General features: G+C 37.1%; 3 protein-coding genes across 3 annotated transcripts; all 3 read left to right on the top strand.

The window, feature by feature from the left end:
- Window positions 1-622: 622 nt before the first annotated feature.
- Window positions 623-3,704, top strand: LOC134876710 (cytochrome P450 2K1-like). The gene is made up of 9 exons (XM_063901788.1): window positions 623-962; window positions 1,070-1,232; window positions 1,329-1,478; window positions 1,567-1,727; window positions 1,829-2,008; window positions 2,272-2,413; window positions 2,532-2,716; window positions 2,820-2,961; window positions 3,047-3,704. Exons 1-9 carry the CDS (start codon window positions 753-755, stop codon window positions 3,232-3,234), a joined length of 1,521 nt encoding a protein of 506 aa, XP_063757858.1. The 5' UTR covers window positions 623-752; the 3' UTR covers window positions 3,235-3,704.
- A 2,798-nt stretch (window positions 3,705-6,502) lies between these two features.
- On the top strand, window positions 6,503-11,337 carry LOC134876760 (cytochrome P450 2K1-like). The gene is made up of 9 exons (XM_063901886.1): window positions 6,503-6,819; window positions 6,968-7,130; window positions 7,286-7,435; window positions 7,524-7,684; window positions 7,815-7,994; window positions 8,780-8,921; window positions 9,031-9,215; window positions 10,477-10,618; window positions 10,704-11,337. The coding sequence occupies exons 1-9, from the start codon at window positions 6,535-6,537 to the stop codon at window positions 10,895-10,897; spliced, it is 1,602 nt and encodes a 533-aa protein (XP_063757956.1). The 5' UTR covers window positions 6,503-6,534; the 3' UTR covers window positions 10,898-11,337.
- A 500-nt stretch (window positions 11,338-11,837) lies between these two features.
- On the top strand, window positions 11,838-16,799 carry LOC134876761 (cytochrome P450 2K1-like). Its single transcript, XM_063901887.1, is given in 10 exon segments — window positions 11,838-12,329; window positions 12,332-12,496; window positions 12,643-12,805; window positions 12,944-13,093; window positions 13,184-13,344; window positions 13,474-13,653; window positions 15,383-15,524; window positions 15,634-15,818; window positions 16,150-16,291; window positions 16,377-16,799. Coding segments are annotated over 10 exon segments (1,521 nt in total). The 5' UTR covers window positions 11,838-12,290; the 3' UTR covers window positions 16,571-16,799.
- The last annotated feature ends 79 nt before the right edge of the window (window positions 16,800-16,878 follow it).

Below are 16,878 nucleotides of genomic sequence, written 5' to 3'. Positions count from 1 at the left end.
CGTTTATTGAATCCATTAAAGTTAATCATGTTTAAGGGTTGAATTCTGTGTACAGTATATTATATATCTGAGTTTTATTTGTGTGAATATTTGGGGTCCTTGTCCTAGTTTTGGTGAAAACCTTAGTGCCAATGACCCGATCTCTATTTCCAAATGTTGCGAAATACCTGCCAGCAATTCAGCCTCATTGGTGTAATATCTGCAAACATGTAGTGTGTGGCCTATGCCTGCTCTTTATGAGATAACTTCCATGAGCATTTGCCCAAAACGTTTGCAATATAATCAGATGCTGCTGATCATGTAATCATTTAAGGAAACATAACTATACAGGTTTCCTTCTCTCTCTATTCGAAATGCTTGAGTACTGTGAGTCTGCGTCGATCACAGTGAGAGTGCATAAATACTGTTTAACCAAGAGAATAATTGTCAGCACAGACAATCATTAATGCAGGCCCCCAATCACACCTCCAACCAAACCAGCAGTGTACATGGGTTTTTGGTGTTTGGCCAAAACGTAATCTCACTTGTTCTATGAACCTCTGCACAGACCAAACCAACCCCTCTCTGATCACATGACATTTGAGGAAGCAAAGTGCAAACCAATCTTGTTAATATCAAACAGAACAAATAGACTGTTCTCAAAGGTTCTAATAAGATCAAAGGAACAGCTACCAAATAAATATCTCCTTCTCACTCAGCCAGAGGCAGCAGCATTTTGTCATCACATTGAAAAGGACACTACTTTTTATGAAATGATGGAGATAGTAGATCTGTTTCTCCAGTCTTTCAGTTCCATCTCCCTGTTGGGGGCTCTGGTGGTCTTGCTGCTTGTCTACATCGTCTCCTCCTACAGCTTTAGATCCCAGGATGAAGGAAAAGAACCTCCAGGTCCGAAACCACTTCCCCTACTCGGTAACCTGCTGCAGCTTGACCTCAAGAGACCCCACCATACATTACTGGAGGTGAGGCAGTGCCGTACAAGAAGCTTTCTTTTAGAGAAGGCTTTGTCTTGTTTGCTTTCTTCTGTGTGTTTTAAAAAGAAAATGTAATTACATTATGTTGATCTTAGCTTTCCAAGAAATATGGATCAGTGTTTACCATCTATATGGGACCCAAAAAAGTGGTGGTCCTGGCAGGATACAAGACAGTAAAGGAGGCACTTGTCAATCAAGCTGAAGACTTTGGCGATAGAGACGCGATCCAAATTGTGCATGAACATAATCAAGGGAACGGTAATAAACCTTTGGCCATACTTATCCTTTTCATTTCCACATCCTTTGCCATTAATGATTTAATGCCATGACATTATCTACTGAACTATATTTCAGGGGTTCTGTGGTCCAACGGTGAATCATGGAAAGAGATGAGGCGCTTTGCCTTGACTAACCTCAGAGACTTTGGGATGGGTAAGAGGGCATGTGAGGACAAAATCATTGAGGAATGTGACCACCTCATAGAAGTGTTTAAGAGATGTAAAGGTGGGTGTCTTATTATATGTAACTGTATGATAACCAACACTTGCCAATGCTTGAGATATTTATCATTTCACCATTTCCCTTTTTACAGGTGAAGCATTCGACACAACTCAGCCCATAAACTATGCAGTCTCTAATATTATCTGCTCCATCGTTTACGGCAGCAGATTTGAATATGATGATGCAGAGTTTACATCACTGGTAGATCGAACAAACAGAACTATTCAGCTTGTGGGCTCCCCATCGATACAGGTCATGTCACCATCTAAGTTTCGACTTATGTGATTTACAGAATACATGGATTGGGAACATTTTTAAGACAAATAATGCAGCTTTCACTTTCTTTTTAACAGGTGTATAACTTGTTCCCATGGATCGGTAAATTTGTTGCTCACAGAGAGGAGATCAATATGTTGATTTCTGCCAACAAAAAACAGAATCAACACCTCTTTAGTCGTTTAAAAGAGACCCTCAATCCACAGATGTGCAGAGGCTATGTGGACTCCTTTCTTCTCCGAAAGCAAAATCTGGAGGTTGGGAAGCATTGAATTACTAACACAACCACATTCACAGTGATATAACTTCAAAAGTAGTAACACATGTTTTATTACGTATGTTCATATCAGAAATACCGTGCAAATTTGGGCTCTATCTTGATCAATAGAAAAAAGGAATGCAATAATCTCACTCAACCATAACTTCTACAACCTCAAAGAACAAGATCAAAATCCCTATTACGTCACATGTCAAAGTGTGGGAACAGGTTTGTTGAATAGCATCACTGATTCATCTTTAGGAATCTGGGGTTACCGACAGTCATTTCCACGATAGAAACCTGATGCAGACAGTTCTTAATCTCTTTGCTGCTGGCACTGACACAACAGCAACAACGCTGAGATGGGGACTTCTGTTTATGGCCAAGTATCCCAAAATACAAGGTAAGGATCTTATATTCCTAACAAATGTCTTTCAATAAACAGTCAGGGCAACAATATGTGCTTTACCAACAAACAAATATAACATCTTCATGAAGTCAAAAACGTTTCCTTCTGACAGACAAAGTCCAAGAAGAGCTGAGCAGGGTGATAGGAAGTCGTCAAGCGCAGGTTGAGGACAGGAAGAGCCTGCCTTTCACTGACGCTGTCATCCATGAGACACAGAGACTGGCTAACATCGTCCCCATGGCACTTCCTCACAAAACCACCAAAGACGTAACCTTCCAGGGTCACTTCATTAAGAAGGTCAGAATGAATCAAAATAGGTGCAAAACATTTCCTTTCATCAATGGAGCATTAAAGAAAAACAAACAAGTGCATTGGAAATCATATCGTGTTTTTCCCACAGGGGACCACGGTATATCCTCTCTTGACATCCGTCCTGTATGATGAGAGTGAGTGGGAACACCCCCGCAGTTTTTATCCTGCTCACTTCCTGGACAAAGATGGGAAGTTTGTTAAGCGAGATGCCTTCATGCCTTTTTCTGCAGGTTGGTGAATTTAGCCATCACTTCTTGATTTTCACTGACTTGCAGGCGAGATGATCATTTTCCTTTCGATTTCTTTCTCTTGAAGGTCGCAGAGTTTGTCTTGGAGAGAGTCTGGCCAGGATGGAGCTCTTCATCTTCTTCACCAGCCTCTTGCAACACTTTCGTTTTACTCCTGCTCCAGGAGTTTCGGAGGAGGAGCTGGATCTGACTCCCCGCACAGGCTTCACTCTCAACCCTTTACCTCATAAACTGTGTGCCATTTCCTGTATGTGAGCAGTAGGGCTGGAAAATGAGGCGTCGTCCCGCTGTCATGTCTTCATATTCATTACAGTCAGGAGAGTCATTCTAATGAGTTCAGCGTCATATTTCATTTTAGTCCACACTTTGATTAGGAATTTTGTTGTGTCTGTTCTGGTTGTATGTAAAGCGTCTTTGGGCATTAGGAAAAGCACTATACAAATCTTATGGGTTATTATTATGTAGTGTAACAGGACTAAATATACAACTTCATTAATGTCATGATCACCTTCTCACTAGAAGCTTGTTGTAAATGCATACTGATCCAAATATATGGTATTCTCTAAATCAGATGTTGTTTCTGCTGACCCTGTCATTGAAAACAAAAATGTTATTCATATCAATCTTTATCCGCCTTTTTGTGTAAATACTCTTCACTGAAGTCAACTATCTCATTGAGGTAAGTGTCTTAATAAACCAACGGCATGATAGGTGACAATTTGCAATGCTTGTGATATCGAGTTGATTTCTCTCTTTTTACAGGAGAAACTTAGCCAACAAGCTATGCTGTTTATAACAATAGCTACTCCATTGTTAAATGGCAGCAGACTGGAATGATCAGTTGAATCACTGGTAGACCGGGCAAGGTAATACCTAGTATTGGTCAACATTTCTTGCCAGAAATTACTTAGAAAGATAAAATCCTGTTTAAACTAAGCCAAGCCCAATACTACATTTACTGAACAGTACTGAACACACTATTGACATCTCATAGGAAACTAACAGCCAAATGTTTACAAGCGCTCTTCTGATCAATTTGAAAACAGGTTTTTGATTCATAATGAAATATTATGGAAACAATAATGGTCGGCAGTGGCGGCTGGTGAACATTATTTTTGGGGGGGCGCAGTTGGGCGGCACGGTTTAAATAGCACTTTTTTAGAGGTTTAGCTTAAGACAGTTGGTTAGGTGGCTGCGGCCACATTCGTGCTTCTTACATTTTTGTGTGAAGTGCTTCAGATCCTTCATCCCGGTTGTAGTCCAAAGTGTTTCAGTCCCAGGACTTTGAAATAACAGACAAGGGAAACAAAAAAAGGCATTGCTCACTGTACAACCAGCTAACCAATTCCGCTTAGCATACAAGTTTGAGGAGAAAGTCCGAGTGTAGGTTCTCCCGCGATCAGTGGTCGTCTGTTGAATGTTTAAATCCGGACGCTCGGGTCCCAAGTCTTTCAATTTCTTCTTTTCGACATCTGATAGTCGATGAAACGGTGTTTTAAGTAGAGCTTGCACGGAGTTCTCAGCCATCGATGTCGCCATATTCACTCAATCTAAGTTTCAGCTAGCTACGGTGCTGCTCTTTACGCTTGTGGTTAGGGAATGATAACGATGCTGATTCGCCGAAATAGTCCAATCGCGTATCTAAGAATGTCACATTGAACTAAGAAACAATGCCATTGGCTGTGGGCGCAAATCTAAGTTTCATCCCCCAATGAAAAGCTATCCTTGCTAAAATGACTGAGAAAAGTATAAGCTCTCCTATAGACTCCCATGTTATCGGCGCCCACGGACGGTAGCCGACCTGCCTATTCTCAGAAAAGGCGAATGGCAATATATTATGTCCGGACACATTTTAGCGGTTCTTGACAGTGGTCTCCCATACACATTTAACCCATAAACACGGTACATTTCTTATTTCAATTATGTTGTATATATAACGTTTTTTAACTCAAAAAGTCAGGGTGGGCGGCGCCCAAGCGCCCACTATTGACGCACCGCCACTGATGGTCGGTGTATCCCAGACATGTCAACCTTAGCAAATAGAGGTCTCGACTCGACTGGTACCTCAGACATAACCAGAATCATCATCCATGATAAAGTGTTAAATTGTGCAGCAAGTTACTGTCACTCATATACAAGACAACTGAAGGGCTTCGCTTGTACCAGCAAACCTGTTGACAAAATCCGATAGCATAGCACAACAACACAAACTGTTGTTGTTCTATGGATGATATTTTGTCTAAATTGCCTTTTCTTATGAAAATAAAGCAAAAAGTTAACGGCAGGAAAACAAACACTTTTGTTTGTTGGGTAGAGGCAAGACAAAACATGTTTCATTTGAAAAACATACGTACTTAACAGAGATAGAAGAAGGGGAAGAACAACATTACAATACAATAAATGAAGATATACTGGGAATCATTGACTCAAAGAAGGTACACCTTGTCCTAATCTCATTGTTTGTCTTTTTCTCTCAGACTATATGACAATGTAGACGTAGCCCTTGCAGTTCTGTCTTTGAAATTGAGTTTTGTCATGCAAGATAACACAAGATGTACTGTGGTTGTAATTGATTGAAACGGTCCCTTTCATTCTTTTAGTCTCAAAAAAAGGAATATGAAATGACAGTGTCCTTTGACACAAGTGTTCCAGTAACGTTAATCATTTTCAAGGGATTTTTTAAATCAGGGTAAATGATGCATCTGAGCTTTTGTGTGGAAACTTGGCCATAACTCCTTATCTTGGATCCTGTTAAATATAAACGAGCAGTTCACACAAATGGAACAAGCAGAATCGTTTAAGCGGACATCCTGTCTTGTCTCATTTTAGGAAGACATTTAAGATTTTTAGTAGGATACATTTTTTCCTTACAATATTTAGGAACACGGTTCTATCTCATCTTGGGATAGGAAGTTAACTCTTCAAGAATCATCATAACTTAAAAGACGTAATTAATCCTGAGTTTGGTTGGCATAGACCCTTACATAAATGTGAAACAATTGCCAAATGACAGCCAGAAAGATCAGCCTTTGTTTTTGGACAAAATCAAAAGAGAATTTTGTTGATTCAGTGTGTTGTCGATCATGCGATAACATATAATAGCAAATATAACAACACCATCGATTTGGTTGTGTTTTAACCCTCATGCGACGCCTGTTTTTGGACAAACCAAATAAGTCATTCATTTCATCCTCAGTGTTGACAATTTAATCAAGCTCAGTTCCAGCAAGAAATAAAGGCCAAAATAAGACTTCAAAACAGTGAGTCATAAATACACCTTGTACTCAGTGACAGCTCATTTTGAAGTGACCAAATCCTACAGAGTCTACAGACCGGGACTTGTCCAGGTAAAACCTCCCCTTAACCTCAATAGTGTCTAACCTCTGTACAGACCAAGCTAACAATCTCCGTCTGATCATATGACATTTGAGATAAGAAAACGGCAACAAATATATTTCACAAAGCCGCCCTTCTGAGGGCTGCTGATAAGAACAAAGGTTAACACAAGCCCTACCCTGGGCAGGGCTGTTTCCCTCAGCAGCAAATATAAAATAAATGCCTCTTCAAAACACAAAGCACAAGAGCCAGCAGCATTTTGTCAGTAACGGTCGAGGACACTTTGTCTTTGAAATTATGGCAATACTAGATTTTCTACTCCAGTCTTTCAGCTCTATCTCCTTATTGGGGGCTTTGGTTGTCCTGCTGCTCATCTTTATTGTCTCATCCTTCAATTTTAACTCCCAGGATAAAGGAAAGGAACCTCCAGGTCCAAACCCACTTCCCATACTTGGAAACCTGCTGCAGATTGACCTGAAAAGACCTTACCACACATTTCTGGAGGTGAGAAAATTATTGGAATAACAAGCATTTCTTTAAGGATGATTTGTTGGGTGTGCATTCCAGGTACCAATGTCACAAAGGTTCAATCACATTCATTTTAGTTTTTGATTATTTAAAAGAAAACTTGACTTTACCCCCCTTTTTTAAGCTTTCCAAAAAATATGGATCAGTGTTCACAGTATATTTGGGATCCAAAAAAGTGGTGGTTCTGGCTGGATATAAAACAGTGAAGGAAGCACTTGTAAACAACGCTGATGAGTTTGGAGACAGAGATACAATGCAAATAACAGAGGAAACTGCTAACGGCCATGGTAAGGAGAGCAAGAAAGTTGCTTATAAGAAATGTTTTCCTTGTTTGTGAAAACAGCAGATTTGGCAGTGGTCAACCATTTCAAACACTGACCAAATACGGTCCAGCCATACACTTTTACTTCCACCTCGTCTTGTTTAACCTTTTTAATCTTAGGTGTTGTATTTTCCAACGGGGAATCATGGAAAGAGATGAGGCGCTTTGCCTTGACTAACCTCAGAGACTTTGGGATGGGCAAGAGAGCTTGTGAGGACAAAATCATTGAGGAATGCAACTACCTGATGGAAGTGTTTAAGAACTGCAAAGGTAAGTGTGTTAATATAAGCAACAGCATGAGAAACAACATTTTACCAATGCTTGTGATTTCTTGTTATGTTCCTGTTTTTCTCTATAGGAGAAGCTTTTGATACAGCCAAACCAATGAACTGTGCAGTGTCTAATATTATCTGCTCCATTGTTTATGGCAGCAGGTTTGAATATGATGATCCAGAGTTTACTTCATTGGTAGATAGAACAAACAGAAATATTCTACTCCTGGGATCCCCGTCAATACAGGTGCTATTTCATATGTTAATTAAGCTTAGACTTCCAGATGTAGTTTCATCGTTCATAACAAATATGAACATGAATAATTAAAACTCATGTGTTTTTTAACACCATAACATTGCCTGCTATTTCTTAACAGGTATATAACATGTTCCCACGGATCGCTAAATGGGTTGCTAACAGAAAGGAACTCCACACAATGACTGCTGCTAACAAGGAACAGAATCGACGGCTCTTCAGTCGTTTGAAAGAGACCTTAAATCCACAAATGTGCAGAGGCTTTGTGGACTCATTTCTGCTTCGAAAGCAAAATCTGGAGGTTGGCAAGCATTTCCTCACTAACCCTAACCAAACCACTCGTTAATCAACTCATTATGGCTTTGTTTGTCTTCACCCTCTCTCGGCCAAAGGTAGACTTATTAGTGAGAAAGATTGAGGTGCAAGTCTTTAATCAGTAGTGGAAATGTAATTCTTAGTCATGGTGATGTTCATTGTAGATATGTACAATTGTTCTTACATCATAAATATTGTACATAGAATCCTATATGTGTAATAAGACATTTGAACATGAAAAGAATAAGCAGTTGATCGGTTTAGAATGAAATGTTATCATTTAATATGTATGAATTCAATGTAAGATATCTAGATTTGGATGTCATACAACTATATATACTATACTTGAGATGTACGAAATATATTGTAGAGCTAGTCAAATTAGCTGAATCTATTAAGGATTATGGTAATGTGGACCAAAATGTTTTGGGATATGTTGGACATATTCATGATGCAGACGTCTGATATGGGATATTACATTGACACTGGTCAAAATTATTCTTCAATATGCTGATTTTTTTATTGTAAGTATTGAAAATCGGTATTCTTATAAATTTAAAAGGGATTACAGATTTTTTTATTAAACGTTTTACTGTTATCTTATATTACAATTTTGCCACGCTGAAATGTGATTTCCACGAGTGAAAACAAGATTCCTAATAGTCAGTACTTTTGATTAAATGTTGAGAGGGCTTGATCAAAATTCCTCATATGTTATATTCATACATTCGAATTGTTTAAAGAACTACAATAATGAATCTTTGCCTGCAGGACTCTGGCATTACCAAGAGCCACTTCCACGACAATAACCTGTTGCAGACAGTTCTTAATCTCTTTGCTGCTGGCACTGACACAACAGCAACAACGCTGAGATGGGGACTTCTGTTTATGGCCAAGTATCCCAAAATACAAGGTAAGGATCTTAAAATCCTAACAAGTGTTTCATACAACAGTCCAAGCAATGTTATGTGCTTTACCAACAAATAGATCATCTCAATAAAGAAAAACACTCCATCTTTTAGACCAGGTCCGGGAAGAGCTGAGCACGGTGATGGGAGTTCGACAAGCGCAGGTTGAGGACAGGAAGAGCCTGCCTTTCACTGACGCTGTCATCCATGAGACACAGAGACTGGCTAACATCGTCCCCATGGCCATTCCTCACAAAACTACCAAAGACGTAACCTTCCAGGGTCACTTCATTAAGAAGGTCAGAATGAATAAAATGTAAATGTACTTTATTTATACAGCCCTTTACAACAATCCTTTCGGAGTACCAAAGTGCTTTACATAGTGTAACAATAAAAAGACAGAAATAAAAACAATTTAAAAACAATAAAAACAGTGAGAGCAATAAAATACAGCAAAGTCAAATAAAATAAAATAAGATAAAAGCGCCATCGTTCTACTGGGTATTAAAAGCCATCCTAAATAAGTAGGTTTTTAGCCTGGATTTAAAAAGGCCCGGGTCCGAGATGAGACGCATCTCGGTGGGGAGCTTGTTCCAGAGCCTGGGAGCAGCGACGGAAAAGGCTCGGTCCACCCAGTGTTTATATTTTGATCTGGGCGCTTCCAGTACAAGTTGATTTGTCGACCTCAACGCTCTACCTGGATCTCGGATGGTTAAAAGTTCGGATAAATATAATGGGGCAAGGCCATGAAGAGCTTTAAAAACAAACATTATAAGTTTAAAATCAATTCTAAAAAGGACAGGAAGCCAATGAAGGGAGTTAAGAACAGGGGTAATGTGCACACGTCTGTGAGTGTTGGTTAAAAGACGTGCCGCGGCATTTTGCACGAGTTGGAGGCGACTGAGGGAGGACTGAGAGAGGCCAACATAAAGTGCGTTACAATAATCTAGCCGTGAACTAATTAAAGCATGAATGGCTTTCTCGAGGTCGTGGCGGCTTAAAAACATTTTAACTTTAGCTAAAAGACGCAGCTGGAAAAAACTGGTCCTGACAACATTACTGATTTGTTTGTCGAACTTGAGATGACTGTCAAAAGTCACACCAAGATTTCTGACAGTTGAACTGAGCTTTGGAGACAGGGTGCCAAAGTCGGCTGACGCAGTATCTCCAAACATAATACATTCAGTTTTTTCATCATTTAAGTTAAGAAAATTTTGAGCCAACCACTGCTTAATATCAGCAATACAGTCAAATAAAGAACAATGTGCACTGTTACTGTTTGGCTTCACATGTGATTAATTCAACCGGAGTACTGTCCTGTCACTTAAATAAAGCTAGACAGACCACCTTAGGTCTGCCTAAGCCGAAGCCAAACACTAACCTTAACCAGCAGGTGCTAAGCAAGAAACACACACTTGGCTTGGGTCTGGAGTCGACAAAATGGAAACACACTAAACTGCTATTTTCACAGATTTGTCTTTCTTTCTTTTCTATTTCAAGCAATAGAATCTGCCCTCTATATATGACAGCATTGGAAATCATATCGTGTTTTTCCCACAGGGGACCACGGTATATCCTCTCTTGACATCCGTCCTGTATGATGAGAGTGAGTGGGAACACCCCCGCAGTTTTTATCCTGCTCACTTCCTGGACAAAGATGGGAAGTTTGTTAAGCGAGATGCCTTCATGCCTTTTTCTGCAGGTTGGTGAATTTAGCCATCACTTCTTGATTTTCACTGACTTGCAGGCGAGATGATCATTTTCCTTTTGATTTCTTTCTCTTGAAGGTCGCAGAGTTTGTCTTGGAGAGAGTCTGGCCAGGATGGAGCTCTTCATCTTCTTCACCAGCCTCTTGCAACACTTTCGTTTTACTCCTGCTCCAGGAGTTTCGGAGGAGGAACTGGATCCGACTCCACTTGTTGGATTCACCCTCAGCCCTTCACCTCATAAACTGTGTGCAGTTCCTGTATGTGAACAGTAGGGCTGGAAAATTAGGCTTCGTCCCGCTGTCATGATTTTAAATACATTTCATTCCAGAGAGTATTTCTAATATTGATATTTAGTGTAGTGCAACAGCATTGAATATGTACAACATCATAAATGTAATCACTTCAATTTCGCTTCCTCACTTTAGACCTCAGACAAGTTACTCTCTACATCAAGTTGTGTTTCTGCCTATAAGGTCATTAAATGTAAAGTGTATCCATATTCATCTTTGTCTGCCTTTCTTTGTAAATCATTGAGACATTGATTCCACTAAAGTCAACAACCTCATTGAAGTGTTTAAGAAATGAAGGGGGTGAGTATCTTATTTAAAAACGGCATGATTCGCCACATTTTGCCAATGTTTGAGGTGTTCATTTATAATCCCATTTCCCTTCTTACGAGAGAAGCTTAGCAAATAAACTGCGCAGATTTTAATTGTATGTGTTTCATTGAAAATGCACAAAAATTGAATATAATGATCTAGAATTTACATAACTGGTAGAGAAAACAATCAGTTAATACATATAGTATATGAGCTAGACAAAAATAATTGGCAGCAAAGACATGAAGGCAGGACCTCCCTAATTCCAAACCCAACAGTGTCAATTGTTTACTAAATCAGCCCATTGCAGTAGGAGGAAACACTACCTTTTTTTCAATCATTCATCTACCTTTGTAGAAAGTGTTGAAAAGCCCAAATCCAAACTCACCAGACTAGGACAGAGGTATCGGTCAATATGAGACTTAAATTGATTGTTCCATTAAACTCTCAAATTCAGATCACATGACATTTACAATGACCAATATCAAACAACAACAGTACACTCTGGTATAAAACAACGTAGGTAGCCAATGCTTCTATCTAAAGAAACTTTAGATCAGATTAACAGATACATGTTTGGACAAATCAAAGAGGTGAATGATTTGATTTTGATTGCTGATGATCATATCATAGCTCTTAACAGCTAATATCAACTTATTAACTTCTATTTCTTTTGCCATGTCTGTTGTGAACTGATTTCACGGGAAGTCCACTCAGTTCTTTCCTAAAAAATAGTGAACTTTATTGTTCCATTAAACTCGCCCTTTCGGATCACATGGCATTTAAGATAACAACTCTCTAAACAAATATCAAACAACAAAAGTCCACTCTGTTCTGAAAGGTACACAACAAGTTAGTTAGCTGATGCTTTTATCCAAAGCAGCTTACATGCACCTCAGTATCATAGATTTCATGTTTGCTGCAGGGGGTGGGATAGTCCTTTGACCATCAGATTACTAAATAAGCACTGTTACCACAAGCTCCACAAGACATAAGACCCTGACACTTGCCAAAAGCAGAAGCATTTTGTCAGGACTGAAACAAGGACACTTTATCTTTTGAAATCATGGGGCTATTGGATCTGTTTCTCCACTCTTTTAGTTCTATTCCCTGTTTGGAGCTCTGGTGGTCCTGCTGCTAGTCTTCATTTTCTCCTCCTCCAGCTTCAGCTCACAGGATAAAGGGAAGGAACCTCCAGGTCCAACACCACTTCCCCTAATTGGGAACCTGCTGCAGCTTGACCTCAAGAACCCCTACAACACATTTATGGAGGTGAGGAAATGACTGAACTAATGTTCATTTTCTTTAGGGGTGTTATGTTGAATGTTGTCTCCAGATATCACACTGTTGGCCTTCTCATTCCTTTTTCATTAAAAAACATGATTCTAAAATGCATTCGTTTTTTTGTTTCTTTTTAGCTTTCCAAGAAATATGGATCCGTTTTCACAGTGTATTTGGGATCCCAAAAAGTGGTGATCCTGGCTGGATACAAAACAGTGAAGGAGGCACTTGTCAACTGTGCGGATGAGTTTGGTGACAGATATTCAATGCAAATAACAAAGGAAACTAGTGGAGGGCATGGTAAGGAAAGTTTAAAACAGAAATGCTGTTACAAAGAACCTTCATATCAGATACAACAATAACAGCAAATCTGGACGCAATCCACAATTCGAAACATTGAGCAAACATGGTCTGGCCATAATATTAGTTTTATCTTAGGGATTATATGGGCCAGTGGTGAATCATGGAAAGAGATGAGGCGCTTTGTCTTGACTAACCTCAGAGACTTTGGAATGGGCAAGAGAGCTTGTGAGGACAAAATCATGGAGGAATGCAACTACCTGATCGAAGTGTTAAAGAAATGTAAAGGTGAGTGTCTTATTAAAACCAACTGCATAATAAGCAGCACGTTGCAAATGCTTGTGGCTCTAATTTATTTGACTGGTTCCCTTTTGACAGGAGAAGCTTTCGACACAACTCAACCAATATACCATGCCGTCTCTAATATTATCTGCTCAATTGTTTACGGCAGCAGATTTGAATATGATGATACAGAGTTTACATCACTGGTAGATGGAGCACTAAGAAGTGTTCGGCTTGTGGGCTCCCCTTCAATACAGGTGCCATTCCATTTGTTCTTTTACATTTTTTATAAAGATTGGACTTCCAGGGGTGATTTTAATATACATCATACATGAATTGGGGCAGCTGATTTGAAAAAATCATAAAGATTTGTTTTGTTTTCAAAGCTGTTTAACCTGTTCCCATGGATCGGTAAATGGATTGCTGACCGAAAGGAACTTCACACAATAATTGCTGACAGCAAGAAGCAGAATCAGAAGCTCTTCGGTCGTTTGAAAGAGACCTTCAATCCACAGATGTGCAGAGGAATTGTGGGCGCCTTTCTGCTCCGAAAGCAAAATCTGGAGGTTGGGAAACATTTCATTACTGATTACCTGACCCAACCACAAGTTCATCAACCTGTAATGAATGACTTTGCGTTCACCATTCCCAGGAAAAGTAGAGTAGTTTGTCACAATAAATGAAATACAACTGTTTTTAACAATTATATTGATAGTCAAAAATAAACTGTGAATTTAATGCAATGAATTAATTACAGTTAATCAATAGATAAAATCAAAACCCAGGGATCAAGAGCTGCATTTCAGATATCTGTTATCCGGTTTTAAGTAGTGAAACATACTGTATATATTAGAAATAATTAAATGCAAAATATCTAAAATGATTTTGAAGCTGGTCTATATACATAACATATATTATAAAAAGTAATTTCCTGAAGTCAAAATTAAAAAGTAGTCATAATAATAATAATAATAATAATAATAATAATAATAATAATAATAATGATAATAATAATAAAGATAATAATAATAAATAATAATATTAATAAATAATAATAATAATAAATAATAATAATAAATAATAATAATAATAAATAATAATAAATAATAATAATAATAATAAATAATAATAATAAATAATAATAAATAATAATAATAATAATAATAATAAAGATAATAATAATAATAATAATAATAATAAAGATAATAATAATAATAATAAAGATAATAATAATAATAATAATAAAGATAATAATAATAATAATAATAAAGATAATAATAATAATCATAATAATAATAATAATAATAAATAATAAGAATTAATAATAATAATAATGATAATAATAATAATAATAAATAATAATAATAATAATAATAAATAATAATAAAGATAATAATAATAATAATAAAGATAATAATAATAATAATAATAATAATAATAAATAATAATAAAGATAATAATAATAATAATAAAGATAATAATAATAATAAATAATAATATTAATAAATAATAATAAATAATAATAATAATAAATAATAATAATAAATAATAATAATAATAAATAATAATAAATAATAATAATAATAATAAATAATAATAATAAATAATAATAAATAATAATAATAATAATAATAAAGATAATAATAATAATAATAATAATAATAATAAAGATAATAATAATAATAATAAAGATAATAATAATAATAATAATAAAGATAATAATAATAATAATAATAAAGATAATAATAATAATCATAATAATAATAATAATAATAATAATAAATAATAAGAATTAATAATAATAATAATGATAATAATAATAATAATAAATAATAATAATAATAATAATAAATAATAATAAAGATAATAATAATAATAATAAAGATAATAATAATAATAATAATAATTAATAATAATAATAATAATGATAATAATAATAATAATAATAATAATAATAATAATAATAATAATAATAATAATAATAATAATAATATGGTATGTACGGGTCAGAAATATGTATGGCAATTTGGGCCATATATCAGACATGAAGATTGTAATGTTGGCCAATTACCCAAAATGGTTGTTTTATATCAAAAGTGTTTTATAGTTATCCTGATTAACATTCTGACATTTTGAAATGCAATTTCCAACAGAGATAACTACATCAGCACTAGTCAGCCCTTTGGGTAAATGATAAAAGGGCTTGCCAACTACTACCTCAACAAAAACAATCATATAACATGTCAAAGTTTTGGTTCAGATTCGTCTGAATAACTGAATTATCTTTACTCGCAGGATTCTGGGATCACCGGCAGCCACTTTCATGATAGAAACCTGATGCAGACAGTTCTTAATCTCTTTACTGCTGGTACTGACACAACAGCAACAACGCTGAGATGGGGACTTCTGTTTATGGCCAAGTATCCCAAAATACAAGGTAAGGATCTTAAAATCCTAACAAATGTTTCATACAACAGTCCAAACAATGCTATGTGCTTTACCAACAAATAGATCATCTCAATAAAGAAAAACACTCCATCTTTTAGACCAGGTCCGGGAAGAGCTGAGCACGGTGATGGGAGTTCGACAAGCGCAGGTTGAGGACAGGAAGAGCCTGCCTTTCACTGACGCTGTCATCCATGAGACACAGAGACTGGCTAACATCGTCCCCATGGCACTTCCTCACAAAACTACCAAAGACGTAACCTTCCAGGGTCACTTCATTAAGAAGGTCAGAATGAATAAAAGAATACATGTACAGAACCCAAAATGACTTGAAAGGATGAATCACATGTGATTAATTCAACCGGAGTACTGTCCTGTCACTTAAATAAAGCTAGACAGACCACCTTAGGTCTGCCTAAGCCGAAGCCAAACACTAACCTTAATCAGCAGGTGCTAAGCAAGAAACACACACTTGGCTTGGGTCTGGAGTCGACAAAATGGAAACACACTAAACTGCTATTTTCACAGATTTGTCTTTCTTTCTTTTCTATTTCAAGCAATAGAATCTGCCCTCTATATATGACAGCATTGGAAATCATATCGTGTTTTGTCCACAGGGGACCACGGTATATCCTCTCTTGACATCCGTCCTGTATGATGAGAGTGAGTGGGAACACCCCCGCAGTTTTTATCCTGCTCACTTCCTGGACAAAGATGGGAAGTTTGTTAAGCGAGATGCCTTCATGCCTTTTTCTGCAGGTTGGTGAATTTAGCCATCACTTCTTGATTTTCACTGACTTGCAGGCGAGATGATCATTTTCCTTTTGATTTCTTTCTCTTGAAGGTCGCAGAGTTTGTCTTGGAGAGAGTCTGGCCAGGATGGAGCTCTTCATCTTCTTCACCAGCCTCTTGCAACACTTTCGTTTTACTCCTGCTCCAGGAGTTTCGGAGGAGGAACTGGATCTGACTCCACTTGTTGGATTCACCCTCAGCCCTTCACCTCATAAACTGTGTGCAGTTCCTGTATGTGAACAGTAGGGCTGGAAAATTAGGCTTCGTCCCGCTGTCATGATTTTAAATACATTTCATTCCAGAGAGTATTCCTAATATTGATATTTAGTGTAGTGCAACAGCATTGAATATGTACAACGTCATAAATGTTATCACTTCAATTTCCCTTCCTCACTTTAGACCTCAGACAAGTTATTCTCTACATCAAGTTGTGTTTCTGCCTATAAGGTCATTAAATGTAAAGTGTATCCATATTCATCTTTGTCTGCCTTTCTTTGTAAATCATTGAGACATTGATTCCACTAAAGTCAACAACCTCATTGAAGTGTTTAAGA

This window comes from Eleginops maclovinus, chromosome 15 (assembly GCF_036324505.1).
Source record: "Eleginops maclovinus isolate JMC-PN-2008 ecotype Puerto Natales chromosome 15, JC_Emac_rtc_rv5, whole genome shotgun sequence".
Taxonomy (NCBI): Eukaryota; Metazoa; Chordata; class Actinopteri; order Perciformes; family Eleginopidae; genus Eleginops; species Eleginops maclovinus.
Note: the sequence above shows the minus strand (reverse complement) of the source record. Positions and strands in the feature narration are given on the sequence as shown.

Excerpts from the sequence above, each read along its gene's own strand:
- LOC134876710 (XM_063901788.1), top strand. The coding sequence starts at position 753 with ATGATGGAGATAGTAGATCTGTTTCTCCAGTCTTTCAGTTCCATCTCC. Across the intron at positions 1,233-1,328 it reads TGAACATAATCAAGGGAACG|GGGTTCTGTGGTCCAACGGT; the intron begins GTAATAAACCTT and ends ACTATATTTCAG. Across the intron at positions 2,962-3,046 it reads CTTCATGCCTTTTTCTGCAG|GTCGCAGAGTTTGTCTTGGA; the intron begins GTTGGTGAATTT and ends TTTCTCTTGAAG.
- LOC134876760 (XM_063901886.1), top strand. The coding sequence starts at position 6,535 with ATGCCTCTTCAAAACACAAAGCACAAGAGCCAGCAGCATTTTGTCAGT. Across the intron at positions 6,820-6,967 it reads CTTACCACACATTTCTGGAG|CTTTCCAAAAAATATGGATC; the intron begins GTGAGAAAATTA and ends CCCTTTTTTAAG. Across the intron at positions 10,619-10,703 it reads CTTCATGCCTTTTTCTGCAG|GTCGCAGAGTTTGTCTTGGA; the intron begins GTTGGTGAATTT and ends TTTCTCTTGAAG.